Source organism: Aulonocara sp. 'chitande type north' Nkhata Bay, linkage group LG4 (genome assembly GCF_057382095.1).
Source record: "Aulonocara sp. 'chitande type north' Nkhata Bay isolate Kocher_YH1m ecotype deep benthic linkage group LG4, A_spYH_male_GT1.1, whole genome shotgun sequence".
In the NCBI taxonomy this organism is placed as follows: Eukaryota; Metazoa; Chordata; class Actinopteri; order Cichliformes; family Cichlidae; genus Aulonocara; species Aulonocara sp. 'chitande type north' Nkhata Bay.
The window spans coordinates 7,704,750-7,719,174 of record NC_141347.1 but is presented as its reverse complement, the minus strand read 5'-3'; the positions used below and the strand labels follow the sequence as shown (position 1 = coordinate 7,719,174).

At 44.9% G+C, this 14,425-nt stretch overlaps 1 protein-coding gene across 2 annotated transcripts in view; it reads right to left on the bottom strand.

Annotated features, from left to right (window-relative positions):
* Positions 1-375: 375 nt before the first annotated feature.
* Positions 376-14,425, bottom strand: part of abcc1 (ATP binding cassette subfamily C member 1 (ABCC1 blood group)) — a 31,351-nt gene continuing 17,301 nt past the window's right edge. The window contains exons 21-31 of one of the 2 annotated variants that reach the window (XM_086288204.1): positions 14,233-14,356; positions 13,924-14,131; positions 12,295-12,605; positions 11,303-11,502; positions 6,284-6,410; positions 4,990-5,091; positions 4,707-4,853; positions 4,462-4,620; positions 3,474-3,640; positions 3,034-3,228; positions 376-1,415 (exon numbers count right to left, since the gene is read on the bottom strand). In XM_086288204.1, the coding sequence (XP_086144330.1) occupies positions 1,307-1,415; positions 3,034-3,228; positions 3,474-3,640; positions 4,462-4,620; positions 4,707-4,853; positions 4,990-5,091; positions 6,284-6,410; positions 11,303-11,502; positions 12,295-12,605; positions 13,924-14,131; positions 14,233-14,356 (1,849 nt within the window). In that variant the 3' untranslated portion in view covers positions 376-1,306. The remainder of the gene's footprint in view (positions 1,416-3,033; positions 3,229-3,473; positions 3,641-4,461; positions 4,621-4,706; positions 4,854-4,989; positions 5,092-6,283; positions 6,411-11,302; positions 11,503-12,294; positions 12,606-13,923; positions 14,132-14,232; positions 14,357-14,425) is intronic. The other variant, XM_086288205.1, reaches the window with a different exon arrangement.

Sequence of the window (14,425 nt, the reverse complement as noted above, 5' to 3'; positions counted from 1 at the left end):
AAACACGCATTGCTGTGACATGACAAACAAACATGTTCGTATTAAACGCACAGGTCAGTTGTTGGGTTGGTGCAGGAACAAATGAGAGAAGTGTTGGGTTACCCACATCTCTTAATTTGTCAGCAGCGTGTATGCAGACCAGTGGTAAAACACCACGCGTGTGCATAACTGAAACGCCACAGACTGCACTGTGGCTGAGACGGAGCCCAGTGTTTCTGTGCAGAGTGTCTGAAGTGGACCAGCACACTCCTAACACCTGTGCAAAGCTACGCTCTGTAGAGTAAACTACAGAAACTACATCAAACAACCACACAAAGCCATTTAACACAAGCAACATGAACACTGCTGTCACAGATACACTATTTAACACATTAGTTGCCATTGTCTAACTTTATTTGTGTAAGGCAGGTATATACATTTCCAAAGATACACAGCATGTAGATTCAAACAGTTTGTCCACATCCCATAGTTGACCTGTTTCTGAGTCCATCAGAGGCGCCGTACCGCTGAAAACAGAGTGCAAGCAAAGCGCAGGACAGATTTGGCTGCATACCAAAGACAGAGCAACAGTCTTTGTTTTAATAATCAAAATAAAATAAGCTCTAGAACCATTTCTTACATGAATAAAGCCTCCAACACATTCAGCAAAAGCACGACGGAAAGCTGTAACTGAAAGACAATAAATAGTCAGTGCTGAATGAGAAGTAACAGTCCAGTGACATCAACAGCAGCTGTGCGTCTGCATTTTCTCTGTGATTGATGTATGATTCTGACCAATCAGCTTGGTCGCAGCATGTCCCACATCCTTCCCTGTTCCAAAGGTTAAACTGGAACATTCCTGATTCCTTACATTTAAACTCTTTTCCTCTTGTAGTGTGCATGCATGCACAGGTACAATCAAGCTGTGCCTCAGCTCCAGAATCACTGCTTGTATGAATGACTCGTGTTTACTACTGTGATAATGATGATGAAAGCATGTTGTCGAGGAGTTTAACAGTGGACAGTGTGGATATAAGAGGCAGACCCACAGATCGAGCTTCTTTATCCCATCATAAAAATGTGGGGGCTTTGATATTCACGTGGTAATCTTGATATGTGGTATGAACTTTGTCAGGGCAACACAAACAGACCCCAAACTGCTGGTGGTGATATTCTCTTTATGTAAGTAGGCCCAGCCTCCTTGTGCAATGAAAACTGCTGCTGGTTTCAAAGCAAAGAAGGTCATTGGCACGTAGGACTGTGTCCCTCTCATTGGAAACATCAGCTCTCTGCAGCAGGAGGCCCGACATAGTGACACTCCCCGGCTTCAGACGAGTCCAGAATCCTTGGCCATCTTGTGAAAGGCGCCTCTCTGACTGATGAGATTGGAGGGCGAGTCAAATTCTGCCATCTTTCCATTCTCCAACACCAAAACCCTGGAAGCACAGAGAACACTCAGGAAACTGTTTGCAGGCAGAAATGCTACAGCTGATGTTAGCCTTGAAGTGCAACACCACATTAGTTTATGCCTAAAGGCATCGTTCGTCACAGAATAACGACAGACTAATATGTTGCATCTCCAAATGTTCGATGTGACGCCGTGTTGTTGCACCTGGAATAAATGCTCCTCACTACAATGACTGATTGGGAAGTGGTTACTTTGTCGCACACGTCTAGTAAGGCGACACTGGGTTTGGAGCTGTGCAGTCTTAGGATGACATGAAACGATAGCGCCAAGTATGAAGCGAGGAGCAGTGACGAGAGTAGCTGAAGATGATGATCGTTTACAGCGAGGTGGTAGTGGTGTGGGTGGGGTTATGGAGAACCCCGAGTCAGGAAGAGGATCTTGTCTGCACCACAGTTAAAGAATATTTACTTTTTCCTCTTCATACTCAACAATAGACTATTTATGTTTAGCAAAGACGATGTGGCTTCCTGCTGGACATTTGAATGAACCAACGAGACGTCCGCTGAACACTGATACTCTCTGGTACAGAGCGGTGAAGCGTCAGTGAGGCGCTGTAGCACAGTGCTAAGATCACAATGACACTGCATGAGAAACAAAGGAAAGAGAAATGAAATGCCTCAAACAGAAGGAAAGAATCTGGAAAACAAAGCACAGAGCTAAAAACCGTCTCATCTTAGAGCTCAGTAGATGCAATGACAAACATGAGGATGGATTCCATTACAGGCAACACACACCTGAGTGAATCCCACCCCTGCACATAAACATCTGTTAGTCAGAGAGAACCAAACCAAGGAAGCCTATAGGCTGATACAGAGGGTCACATGACCCTGAATTCATTCCACATAAACTAGAATGGGTTTGGTGCCAACAGAAATGACAGCAAAAATATTTGACTTTAAGCACAGGGCAGTCATTTCAGCTTCAATCGCAGGATTGAGCCTCGTTTTTAAATCCTTCCAGCCAATAGAATCACAGTGACATCACTGCATTTACGTCAATCCCACCAATCACAAACTGCAGGGCGAGACATACACATGATGCAGGAGGAATGAGCCTCGCTGCCGTCCAATCAAATCTCTGTAGCCGGGCATAAAGTGGCTATTTTTGGATGGGAACCAGCTCTAATGCATTGTGGGAGATGGAGTTTTTCAGTGTAATCACAGTGGATGTAAGTTTACAAAGAAAGGCAGAAACGTGGTTTGAATCCATCACTGAGACTGGCTCTCTGCTTTGTTTCTGTCGGACACCATTGCATCATGGGATGTTTCTGCAGGTGTTAGCATATTTCAATGCTTTTTGTTTGTTGCATGGAGGTTATTAAAATTAACCTTATCAAACACAATCATAAATATAACAAAGTCAAAACCCTGTTACTAACCATTCTGACTGTTACTTGTAGTAACCATGGAAACCAGAAACTGTCTATCCTTAAAGAGCTTTCAGTATGGCCTAACAACTGTAAGAGACTGAAATGGTCGCGCCAACAGAGAACAAACAGAACTGGGAGACACACAAATACAGGCATTAATACAGATATTCCACGTTTGGGGTGGGGGCCGTACCAGTGTCTCTTTGGTGTACAGTACCTGGTGTAGTCCATGATGGTGTTGAGGCGATGCGCTATGGTGAGGACAGTGCAGTCCTCAAACTGAGAGCGGATGGTGGACTGGATCAGGTTGTCCGTCTCCATGTCTACAGCTGCCGTGGCCTCATCCAGAACAAGGATCCTGGTCTTCCTCAGCAAAGCTCTGGCTAGGCACAGCAGCTGCCGCTGACCCACGCTGAAGGAAAAGCAGACCGTTTCAAAGGCAGGAAGCACTACTCCAGCGCTTTATCCAACGACTGGTATATGCACTGTTGCCCCATAACTAGTGTACTGCACAACTGCAAGAAATGCAGGTGTTGCTAATCGTGCTTGACGAGTGTGCACACTAACGTGTTTTTCAAAGACGCTGTGAAACTGGGATACTTTGTATCTAATTCAGTTTCTAATTTGTGGTTGCTTGGACGTATAAAGCAGTTATACCTCAGGTTCTCTCCTCCTTCACTGCAGTCGTGGTTAAGCTTGTTGGGCAGGCTGGACACGAAGGTTTTAAGATGGGAGAATTCCAAAGCCCGCCATACTTCCTCGTCAGTGTAGGAGTCAAAAGGATCCAAGTTCATCCTCAAGGAGCCTGAAAACAGCACCGGGTCCTGTGGGAGAGAAGAGTGTCTTATGCTGGGATTTTTCCCCATTTTGAGACTATTTTTCAGTCGTGCGACCGTTCTGGGGAACGGCCCGAGTTTCGCCTTCATCGTGTGTCGTGCATCGTGTAGCATACGTGGGGTAACGAGGAGCGATTAACACCTCACGACCAGCCCGGTCATCCATCGTTTGGTCGTAAGAAAATCAAACCTGTTTGAAATCCTGTCGCCCTTCGTGAGGGCGTCACCGCAGCCTCTCACACGGCGCACGCGCAAACACAGACATGAAAGTGAAAAGGCGGGGCAGCACAGCAGTGCGGCGTGTGACACAAGCGATGGAGGCACAACTTTGGAGAGGCTCTGATGAGCTTGCCAATGTGGCCTCACAAAATTATCACGACTACAACAACCGTGAAAAGAGTTGGATGGACGTTGCTGTTCGATGGCAGCTGCCTGGCCAATGTTTTCATTAGCAATTTAGCAAAGCTGGTGTGTGTGTGTGTGTGTGTGTGTGTGTGTGTGTGTGTGTGTGTGTGTGTGTGTGTGTGTGTGTAAGACAGACAGGGACAGATTTTGTGTTATAACCTTCATGTTATGGACGCACAGTGTGAGCACTCAGGTCTCATCAGAGCATCGTGACCTACAAACTTCTAGCTCCTGCGATTCAATCGTGCAGTTTGAGCAGAAGCTGAATAACGTTTGCTTAACATTACTGGGGCAGCGACTCTGAGGATGGGTTAGCTGTACAACTCTCCTGTAGCTCCCCGGCTGCTGTAATGCACAGGCTGCGGACTAATCAGTGTAACAGTTTTGATCCTCTCAGAACATACCTGTGGTATGATGGTGATTCTGGAACGAAGCTCATGGAGGCCAAGCTTGGCAATGTCCACTCCATCAATGAATATTTGGCCCTCGGCTGCCTCGATGATGCGGAAGAGCCCCAGCGTTAGGGAAGACTTCCCTGCACCCGTGCGTCCCACGATCCCCACCTGATGGAACAGACAGCTCAGAACAGCTACAAGCACACGCACTGTCACTGGGCTGATGCCTTCACTGGAGTCATGTGAAATCCCACCTTCTCTCCTCCGTTAATGGAGATGGTAATGTTGCGGATGGCCAGATCCAAATCTTGGCGGTAGCGCAGGCCAAAGTTTCTCATCTCTATGCAGCCATTAGTAGGCCAGCCTGGGGAAAGGGTGGAGGGCTCGTGTTTCCACTCTGCCTGGGGGTCCAAACACACATGTTTAAAGAAGGCGATTTAGACACGCATGAGGCGAAAGCTTTCTCCAAACACCCCACATATGGCTGCCAGTAGATCTACACTGTCTTACTGCCTTTAAAGGCTTGTTTCTGTGTACCTCTTTCTCTGTGTCGCTGTATTCTTTCACTTTCTCCACAGCCACGATGTTGGTTTCCACATCAGAAGACATCCTAACCAGCCAGGTAAGTGAGGTAGTTAGCTGCACACGGGGCAAGACAAAACCAGATTAATGCACGCTCAGTCCTCTAGACAGGGGATCCCAAAAGGTTGGTTCTCTTCATCTGGACGTTTTCAGTGGGAGAAACCCATGATCATCATCATCATCATCATCATGGTCAGAGGGCCCGGTGGCGCCAGTGTCCGGCAGCCTCTCCTCTGTCAGTGCGCCCCAGGGAGGCTGTGGCTACAATGTAGCTGCCATCACCAGGGTGTGGATGTGTGTGTGGATGGGTGTGTGGATGGGTGTGTGGATGGGTGGATGACTGGATGTGTAAAGCGCTTTGGGGTCCTTAGGGACGAGTAAAGCGCTTTACAAATACAGGCCATTTACCATCATCATCAGGTGACTCCTTCAGTCTGACTGCAGGTTTCCAACGATTTTCTGAATCGAGGAGGGGGCCCAAGGGTACATCTATCACCGTCTCACACTGCTGTGACTGCAAACTCTGAATGTTACTCATTACCCAATATGACAGTCTGCACATTAATGACCTCACAGCCCATTGTTCGGTGGGCTGATGTTGGAAACCTGCAGTCAGCTGAGACTGAAGGAGTCACCTGATGATGAACAGGATCAGAGTTTTGGCAGATTAAGAACAAACATGAAGCACAAAACCTTTTCCTTCTTCTAGGCAGAGGGCTGTTTGAATTTCCCCTCATAAATAACATAACTGACATGAAAGGACATCAAATGGAACAAATTACATAACAAAGTTCTCCTTTAAATAAAAAAAGTCGTTTTAAACTGAACTTAAAAGTGGGGTGCATTCCATTACTGACATAAGACTGTTTTAATCTATGGTAAATACTCTGAAACAAAGTATGGTAACCATTAACAGAGCTCGTAAAAAGCATTCCTGTATAAACCATAATGGGCTCATAAATGTACCCACTCAGTCACTTACTGTGAAATTAACATCAGGACTGTGGGACACCGTTTCCATGAAACAGTGATGAATCTATTCTTAAAAACCTCAGAACAATACAATAGAATAAATGTTTTTCAGTGAACTTGTGTACTAAATCTGACTGCTAAACATCAATAAAATGGCTTAAACTAGGGAATAAACAGTTAAATTAGTAGGAAGGCTAAGCTCCTTGTAGCTACTTGGCACTCTTTTTCTTTAATGTATGAAATAAGTGCACAGGTTAAGGAGATTGTCCATGTTTACCTGGAGGGCGTAGGAGATGGACAGTCCCATGATGCCTGGGCTGAGGCTCTGTCTGGCAACGACAGCAAACAAAGCAGCAAATGACACAATGCAGTTTCCCACAAACTCCAGGCGAATCGCCAGCCACCTGCACAAACACAGATTCAGGAAAGTAGATTATTGTACAATATAAGGCGCACTTAAAATCCTTTCATTTTCTCAAAAATTGACAGCGCGCCTTATGTATGAATTCTGGTTGTGCTCAAGGAGCCTCGCGGAGTAATCTGGGTCCTAAACTCCGTCCAGTTCAGGTCCCAAAGTCAAACGAACACTGCAGCATCACTGAGAGTTAAAAACTGACTAAATTCTTTCATCTTTAATAAAACGATCAGCATTGCTGCTTTACCAGGTGTAACTATGAAGTTTAACTTCCAGGCATCCATGAAAACAAAAGTTATTACATTTAACAGAGTTAGAGGTTAGCAGGAAGTTAGCTCGCTAGCTTCTATCTAAGCATGATATAGCATGTTCTGACAGAGATTTCAGAAACATTCAAACGTACAGCTCTGCTATCACTTCCAACATAAATGAAGACACGAAACTAAACAGCAGTGACGTTTGTAGGGTTACTGAAGTTGGGCTAGCTGGTATATAATCATGTGCTACGTGATCGTTAGCAACACAGCTATATTAGCATAAACACAGTGAGGCTGGAGGACGAACACTAACACTTTTCCCCTCGATAAAAGTTAACGTGAGGGTTCCTGACGGTTAGAGACAAATGCAATCGCATGGCAGGATGCTGTAAACGGACAAAACTTCAGTCAGGAGAACAACTGAGATAATCCATCCACAATACGAGGTTAGTCATTCATATACTGCAACAACATGGGAATAGATCAGCTGCCAGAGAATTCAACATTAATGAATCAATGTTAGGGAAGTGGAGGAAGCAAGAAGAATGAGTTTAATAAAGTTTGATTTATCTGACTGCTTTGTTTCGCTTAATGTGCCTTATAATCCTGTGCACCTTATGGTCCGAAAAATACGTACTGCACACTGCAGTTTAATGTTGCAAAGCACCTCTTTTTAACTTCAGTGGATATTATACATGGTTATGCTCAGGATATGTCAGCCAATTTCTACTGGAAATGCCTTTGGGTTAAACTTTCAGCAAGGAATTTGCATTTGCACTGATAAATTTTTTATAAAGCTTTAGTGTACATCAAAACCAGCTTCTTGAGAAAGTCATTAATATACTGCAACAACATGGGAATAGAGCAGCTGTGATAGAATACAGCATTAATGAATCGATGGGACAGAAGTGGAGGAAGCAAGAAGAATGAGTTAAGTTTGACTTATCTGACTGCTTTGTTTGCTTAATGTGCCTTATAATCCGGTCCACCTTTTGTATGAAAAATACAGTAGTTCCCTTGTGGAGCTTAATGACTTTTAACCAGTGTTGGGGAGTAACAGAATACATGTACCACCGTTACGTATTTAAAATACAAAATATGAGTAACTGTATTCAGTTAATCACACAGCAATAGTACATTCATGTAGTAAAAAGCATGATAATATATTAAGTAATCCAAAGTATTCAGAATATGTTACTCTCATTGAGTAACGTAACGGAATATGTTAAAAAAAAAATCCATTTTGGGGCATGTAATCTGTAATCTGTGATGGAATACATATGTTCTCTGGTTTCCTGCTTCCGGTGTGATGGCGCCTGTGTTTGGCCTTGCCGCTGCTGGCTGCAGTTTCCCTCGCTCTGTTATGCTGCTGTTTCTGACTGTCCTGCTCTCCTTCTTTGTCTCTGATGTATTGCCTGCCCTAGTCTATGATCGTCTGACACTACTGTCTAATCTATGGTGGGCCTGGATATCACTCCTTCATACAATGGCTTCTTCCCTCCTCTGTTGCCGGTGTCTAGATTTTTGACAGATGTCGCCAACAGCACCCTTTTGGGTCCCTTATTTGCCCTATTAAAACTAGACTAGCCCCTGTTACAAAACCCTTGCCCTGGATAAACGACAGCATTCGCTGTTTAAAGCGTGTCTGTCGTAAAGCTGAGCGTTTGTGGAGAAAGACTCGTTTACAGGTTCATCTCGTTCATTTAAAAGACCTTTTAGTTTCTTTTAACGCTTCAGTTCATGATGCAAGGGCTGCTTATTTTTCAAACCTTGTCTCTAGGAGCAGAGGTAACCCTGAGGTTTTATTTGGTGTTCATCTGAACAACAGACTGGACTGGACTCATAACTCAGACGCCCTCTACAGGAAAGGGCAGAGCAGGCTGTACCTGCTGCGGAGACTCAGGTCGTTTGGAGTGGAGGGCCCACTCCTGAAGACCTTCTATGACTCTGTGGTGGCTTCTGCTATCTTTTATGGTGTGGTCTGCTGGGGCGGCAGCATCTCTGCTGGGGACAGGAAGAGACTGAACAGGGTGATCCGAAGGGCCAGCTCTGTTCTAGGATGCCCTCTGGACCCAGTGGAGGTGGTGAGTGACAGGAGAACGGTGGCTAAGCTGTCATCCCTGATGGACAACATCTCCCACCCCATGCAGCAGACTGTGACAGCACTGAGCAGCTCCTTCAGTGGGAGACTGCGGCACCCACGGTGTGGGACGGAGAGATTTCGCAGGTCTTTCCTCCCCACTGCTGTCAGACTCCACAACAAAGACTTTAACTGAACAAACACACACATCCACACATGTGCAATAACACTAAGTGCAATAATCCTTTCTGTCATCGTTGTATTTTTACTCAGTTGTATATAGTATTTGTATTCTATTTTTATCTTATTGTATATTTATTTTATTTTACTGTATATAGTATTTTATTTTATTCTATTCTGTACAGTTGTGTACTGTATTTATTCTTATTGTATTCTAATTTTTGCACTGTCCACTTCCTGCTGTGACAAAACAAATTTCCCACGTGTGGGACTAATAAAGGTTATCTTATCTTATCTTATTTGACACTATCAGGGATATTGTTGCTCCGGCTTCTGCTCCTGTCCCTATTTCTTCGAATGAAGACTGAAAATTTTCTTTCCTTCTTTGTTGAAAAGGTTAGCAATGTAAGGAGCAACATCTCTCCCTCCATGTACCATTTGTCTGTTCCGATTTTACTTAAGCCTGTCAGATTTGATTTTCACCAGTGTCTTTACCTGAGTTGTTGAAGCTGGTCACTTCAGTGAGATCCTTGATATTTTATCTGGGTCTTTGTTTAAAAATGTTTTTGAGTCTATTGGTCCTAGTGTTCTTAAAATTATTAATGCATCTCTGCTCTCTGGTCAGGGCCCTGGTTACTGTAAAAGTGCTGTCATTCACCCACTTTTAAAAAAAACCTAAACTTGATCCTTCTGTGCTTTCCAGTTACAGACGCATCTCAAAATTGCCTTTTATTGCCAAGGTTTTAGAAAAGGTTGTGGCCAAGCAGCTCACGGTTGTTCTAGATGAACACAACATTCTTGATAAATTTCAATCTGGCTTTCGTAAGACTCACTCTACCGAAACTGCACTTCTTAGAGTGTCTAATGATGTTTTATAATAATGATGAATTATGATGCTGGAGAGTGCACTGTTTTGATGTTGCTGGATCTGACCTCTGCTTTTGACACTGTTGATCATCTTACTTTGTTAGATAGATTAAACCACTGGGTGGGTGTATCGGGTACCGCATTGGAATGGTTTAAATCCTATTTGTCAAATCGATCTTTCTTTGTGGCTACCTCTGCCAGCTCTCTTGCCTATGGGGTGCCTCAGGGCTCTGTCTTGGGACCGTTATTGTTTTTGTTGTATTTACTCCCTCTTCTGCAACTTCTTAGCTCTTACTCTGATATTTCATGTCATTGTTATGCAGATGATATTCAGCTATATATCTCTGATGTTTCTAAGCTCCAAATCCTGCAGTCCTGCTTAGATTCTGTTACAGATCGGCTGGCTGGTAATTACCTTCAACTAAATGCTGATAAAACAGAAGTCATTGTCTTTGCTCCTGAGAAATTTGTTCCCCTCGTGGTTAAAAATCTAGGCCCTCTTGCTTCTTATATTAAATCATCCATTAGGAACCTTGGTGTTACACTTGATCCAGCTCTGACGCTGGGCACACGTTACATCTTTGGTTCGCTCTTGTTTTTACCATTTAAGAAATATCGCTGAGTCCCTTTGTGTCACGTTCTGAATTGGAAATGATTATTCGTGCTTTTGTTTCATCTCGCTTAGACTATTGTAATTCCTTGTTTACTTGCTTGAGTAATGCCTCCCTGGAACGACTGCAGGGTGTTCAGACTGCTGCTGCCAGGCTTCTGATAAAGCATCACAAACACTCCCATGCCACGCCCCTGCTGATTCAGCTGCACTGGCTCCCTGTCAAGTTCAGGGTCGATTTTAAGATCATAATCATGACTTACAGGGCCCTACACGGTGTAGCTCCAACTTACATCTGTGATCTTCTTCTTTCTTATCACCCAGCAGGTCCCTGAGGTCTTGTGACCAGGGGTTGCTGGTTGTCCAGCATACAAGGTGAAAAACAAAAGGTGAGAGAGCGTTTGTATCAGCGGCTCCCCGACTCTGGAACTCGCTCCCTTTGAGTTTGAGATCTGTGGACTCAGTCGTGTCTTTTAAAAAGCAGTTAAAAACGTATCTGTTTAAACTGCTTTTGGTTGATGTCGTTTTGTTTTAGATTTTAATGTCTGTTTCCTGCCTCTGTGAAGCACTTTGTGATTTTATCTTGAAAGGTGCTATATAAATAACATTTTACTTTATATTTTAAAAGAAACCTTCCCAACACTGCTTTTAACCTTTCAGCCAGAGATTGTAAAGAAACATGAAAATGAAAGCATGAAAATGAAAGCATGTAAACGTAAATGGAGCTTTTCTACGTCCAAAGTGAATATAATGTACTCGTGTTGCTGCAGTAATACTCCAATGAACAGTCTCAGAGAGATCCTAATTTAGGGACATTCATCCTAAGAGGCGGTGTAAACTGTTGCAGCAGGTGGTGCAGTGAGAGCGTGTGGCGGCAGCCTCCTGACCTGTTAGCCACTATGCTGGGATAGTAAGCCTTCTGGTTATGGTCCACGCGCTGGTCGCTCTCATGGATGAAACGCTCCTGCTCACTGAAGGCTCGGATAACCGACGTGCCCAGCAGGGTTTCATTGAAGTGGGTGTAAATTGGGGAACGGCTGACCGACTCCAGACGCTTCAGCTGGCGAGATGATGCCACATAAAACCTCTGGACAGAGCAAGGATAGACACATGTGACTTATATAGTGTGAGTACAAGAAAACAATTATTGGAATGTGATGTGTTAAATTTGTTTAGATCACAGGAATAAGGAAGGATTTGTTTGTGTGTTTCAGTGTGGCTTAGCTGTAGCCTGAGAGTGTACTTGTTTAGAGGGAAAGGAAGTTATGGACACTGGGGGTCTGCTGTCATAAAAGGAGACGGGGAGCTACAGTGGGGGGTTGCTGATGCTTGTACCTTTAATAAAAACTCATAATTGTTATAAACCTAGAAGTAGGTTTGCAGGAGACTCTCCACCTTAAATGTAAATGTAAGACAACAAGAGGCCACTGGCCCAGTGGGTGCAGAGTGGGCGTCTCAGTGTTTGTAATGTGTTAACTCTGTTTTCTATGTTGTCTGGAGGAATCTGGTGTAGCTTGGGTGAGGAGATTCCTTTTATGACCCCCAGGAAGTCACGTACACAGAGGCACACACAGTGCTTTGACTGTTACACTCACACAGCTACATGCACACTCACGTGCTCGTGCAGACACACACAGACACAGAGTTTGCAGCACACCATGGGGGTTTTATGATGGGGTCGCTGGCACCTCTCCCCTTCTAGAAGATGCTTAAATGAAGATGAATCGAGATGAATAAAGGTTTTGTGAAAATGGCTATTGAGTCCGGTGCCGTCTCTGGATGCCTCGAGGCAGAATCACAGTGCAGGGAGGCGTAGTACTGTGGGGATAACACTGGAATATACTGACACTTCAGAATCAGTTTCCCTTTTCAAACTCACCTGCACAAAAAAATAGAGCAGACCCAGGAAAGGAATGATGATACTGACTAGAGGTGTGGCAATCAGGATGATAACACAAGAGCCCAGCACGTTGAACATGGAGCCCAGGAACATCTTAATAATGCTGGGGATCAGCGTGTCAATGGTGTCCATCTCTTTGGCAAAGCGGTTGACCAGGTTACCACTGGGGGTTCGCTCAAAAAAGGACATAGGTGAGCGCAGGACATCGTACAGCATGGACTGGTGGAGGTACCGGGACGCCAGAACACCCCCAATAGACATGGACAGGGAGTATCCAAAGACAGCCACACCTGAAGGACAGCAGAGGAGTTTGCACAATATCATGACTTATTTCTGTGTGAAGAGCACACCTGCATCCAGCAAGACACATAAGACGAGTCTATAACTGAGGGGAACGAGCTGGAGAAGGGGGGCCTGGACCCCAGGGCTGAGCTATATGACCAAGCTCTCATATATAAGACATTTATCGCCCTGACAACGATATCACAGAAATGTTACACGTTCTGTAAATTCTGGGAATCTCGGGCAGCTCGACACTGTGAAGTGTTTCCAGCTGGGCGTCGTGTACCTGGAGTCGAGTGTTTTGACCGATGCATGAAGCTATACACTTTTTAGACATAAGTTGTAACGGCCGCCGTTCTCTTTGTATTTATTAGACGGCGTGCTGCGGGGAAAAGCCTGTTTTTAAACGTTTGAGTCTAAGATGTATCTGGAGCACCTGACGGCTCTTTTTGCTTCTCTGCATTCTGTCAGGTGACTCTTGTGTTGGTGGTTAACGAGGTTTGCTGTGTTTGAGTCTGAGGTGTTGGACCGGTTTGCTGCATAATGTGCATCGTACAGTTTTCTGGTCCGTGTCAGACTTTTCATAACCAAACCATGTCCGTGCTCGAGGTGGCCCCTCGATTAGGAACAAGGTCATCATTTCAGTTTATTTTGAAAAGTCTCAACAGGCTCTTCAGCTTTATTGTGAAAGGTTTATGTGGAAAATAAACAAGAGGAAGGCATAGCCACACGCTGGGTTTACCGTCGTTGTTGCTAACGACAACACGTCTGTAGTGTGGTTATTTTAAATATAAAGAGAGAATACAGCCACTACAGTGACCGTCAGGACCATGAAAGCATATTGCTGTAAACAGTTTATTTTGCGACACCACGAAACAAATGATAGCGTAATATTTTCATACTGTCATCAGATATATAGCGTTATATCGAACAGCCCTACTGGACCCCATCTCAGCTGTGACAGTAGGACCAAGGGCGCGCTGCAGGGTTAACTAAGCATATTATTAGTGGTGGTGGACACGGTCACCCTGCTCTGTGAGCTGACACCACATCACAGTCTCCCTCCATCTCTGTCCGGTGGCACCTACATGTGCGAGTGTCCTCTGGTGCTCTAGCTTCCAACAGACATGTGATTAAGTGAGCACACATGTCAGGCCTGTGTTGGACTGGCCACCTAACATTTGCGTGCTGTTTGTTTGAAAAACGATGAGCAGGAAAAAGCAAAGGTGCCGTTTCCTGCTCGTCGTGATGTGTACAATGGCTACCCTTGGTGTTGCCTCACTTTCTGAACCAGACAAAAACAAGAGTTTTTCCTGTCATGCTCACCCTGAGACAGGCCAAAGGCACCATACACCCCCAGTCTCATTAGTCTGTTAGGCTGCGTGCCATTAACCACAGGGTCATCGGTCCACAGACTCAGCCAGTAGTTGGAGAACAGGGAAAGCAGGTGATGGGCAAGAAACAGCAGAAGACTGATGCAGGACAGAAGCACTCCAATGGACTTAAAATAGGCCCAGAAGACAGACAGCTTAACCTGCGGAGGACAGGAGAGCTGCTGTGATCCCAGACTGAACACAGACACATTATACAGAAACGTGTGCATTTATACATGCGACCACGTGCAGATCCACACACCTGCCCAGTGCTGGCCTTGTCAGCCTCCGTCAGCTTCCCCGCCTCGGGATTCTTGGGCTTCTTGCTCAGCTTCTCGTCTGCTGTGGTTGACTGTTTGGATGCAGTGCAGACACCTGGACTGCTGCTTAAACAGAAGGACACTTATGTGCTTAGTGAGACACCCCAGCCCCCCAGGACCCTTACCCTAAATCAC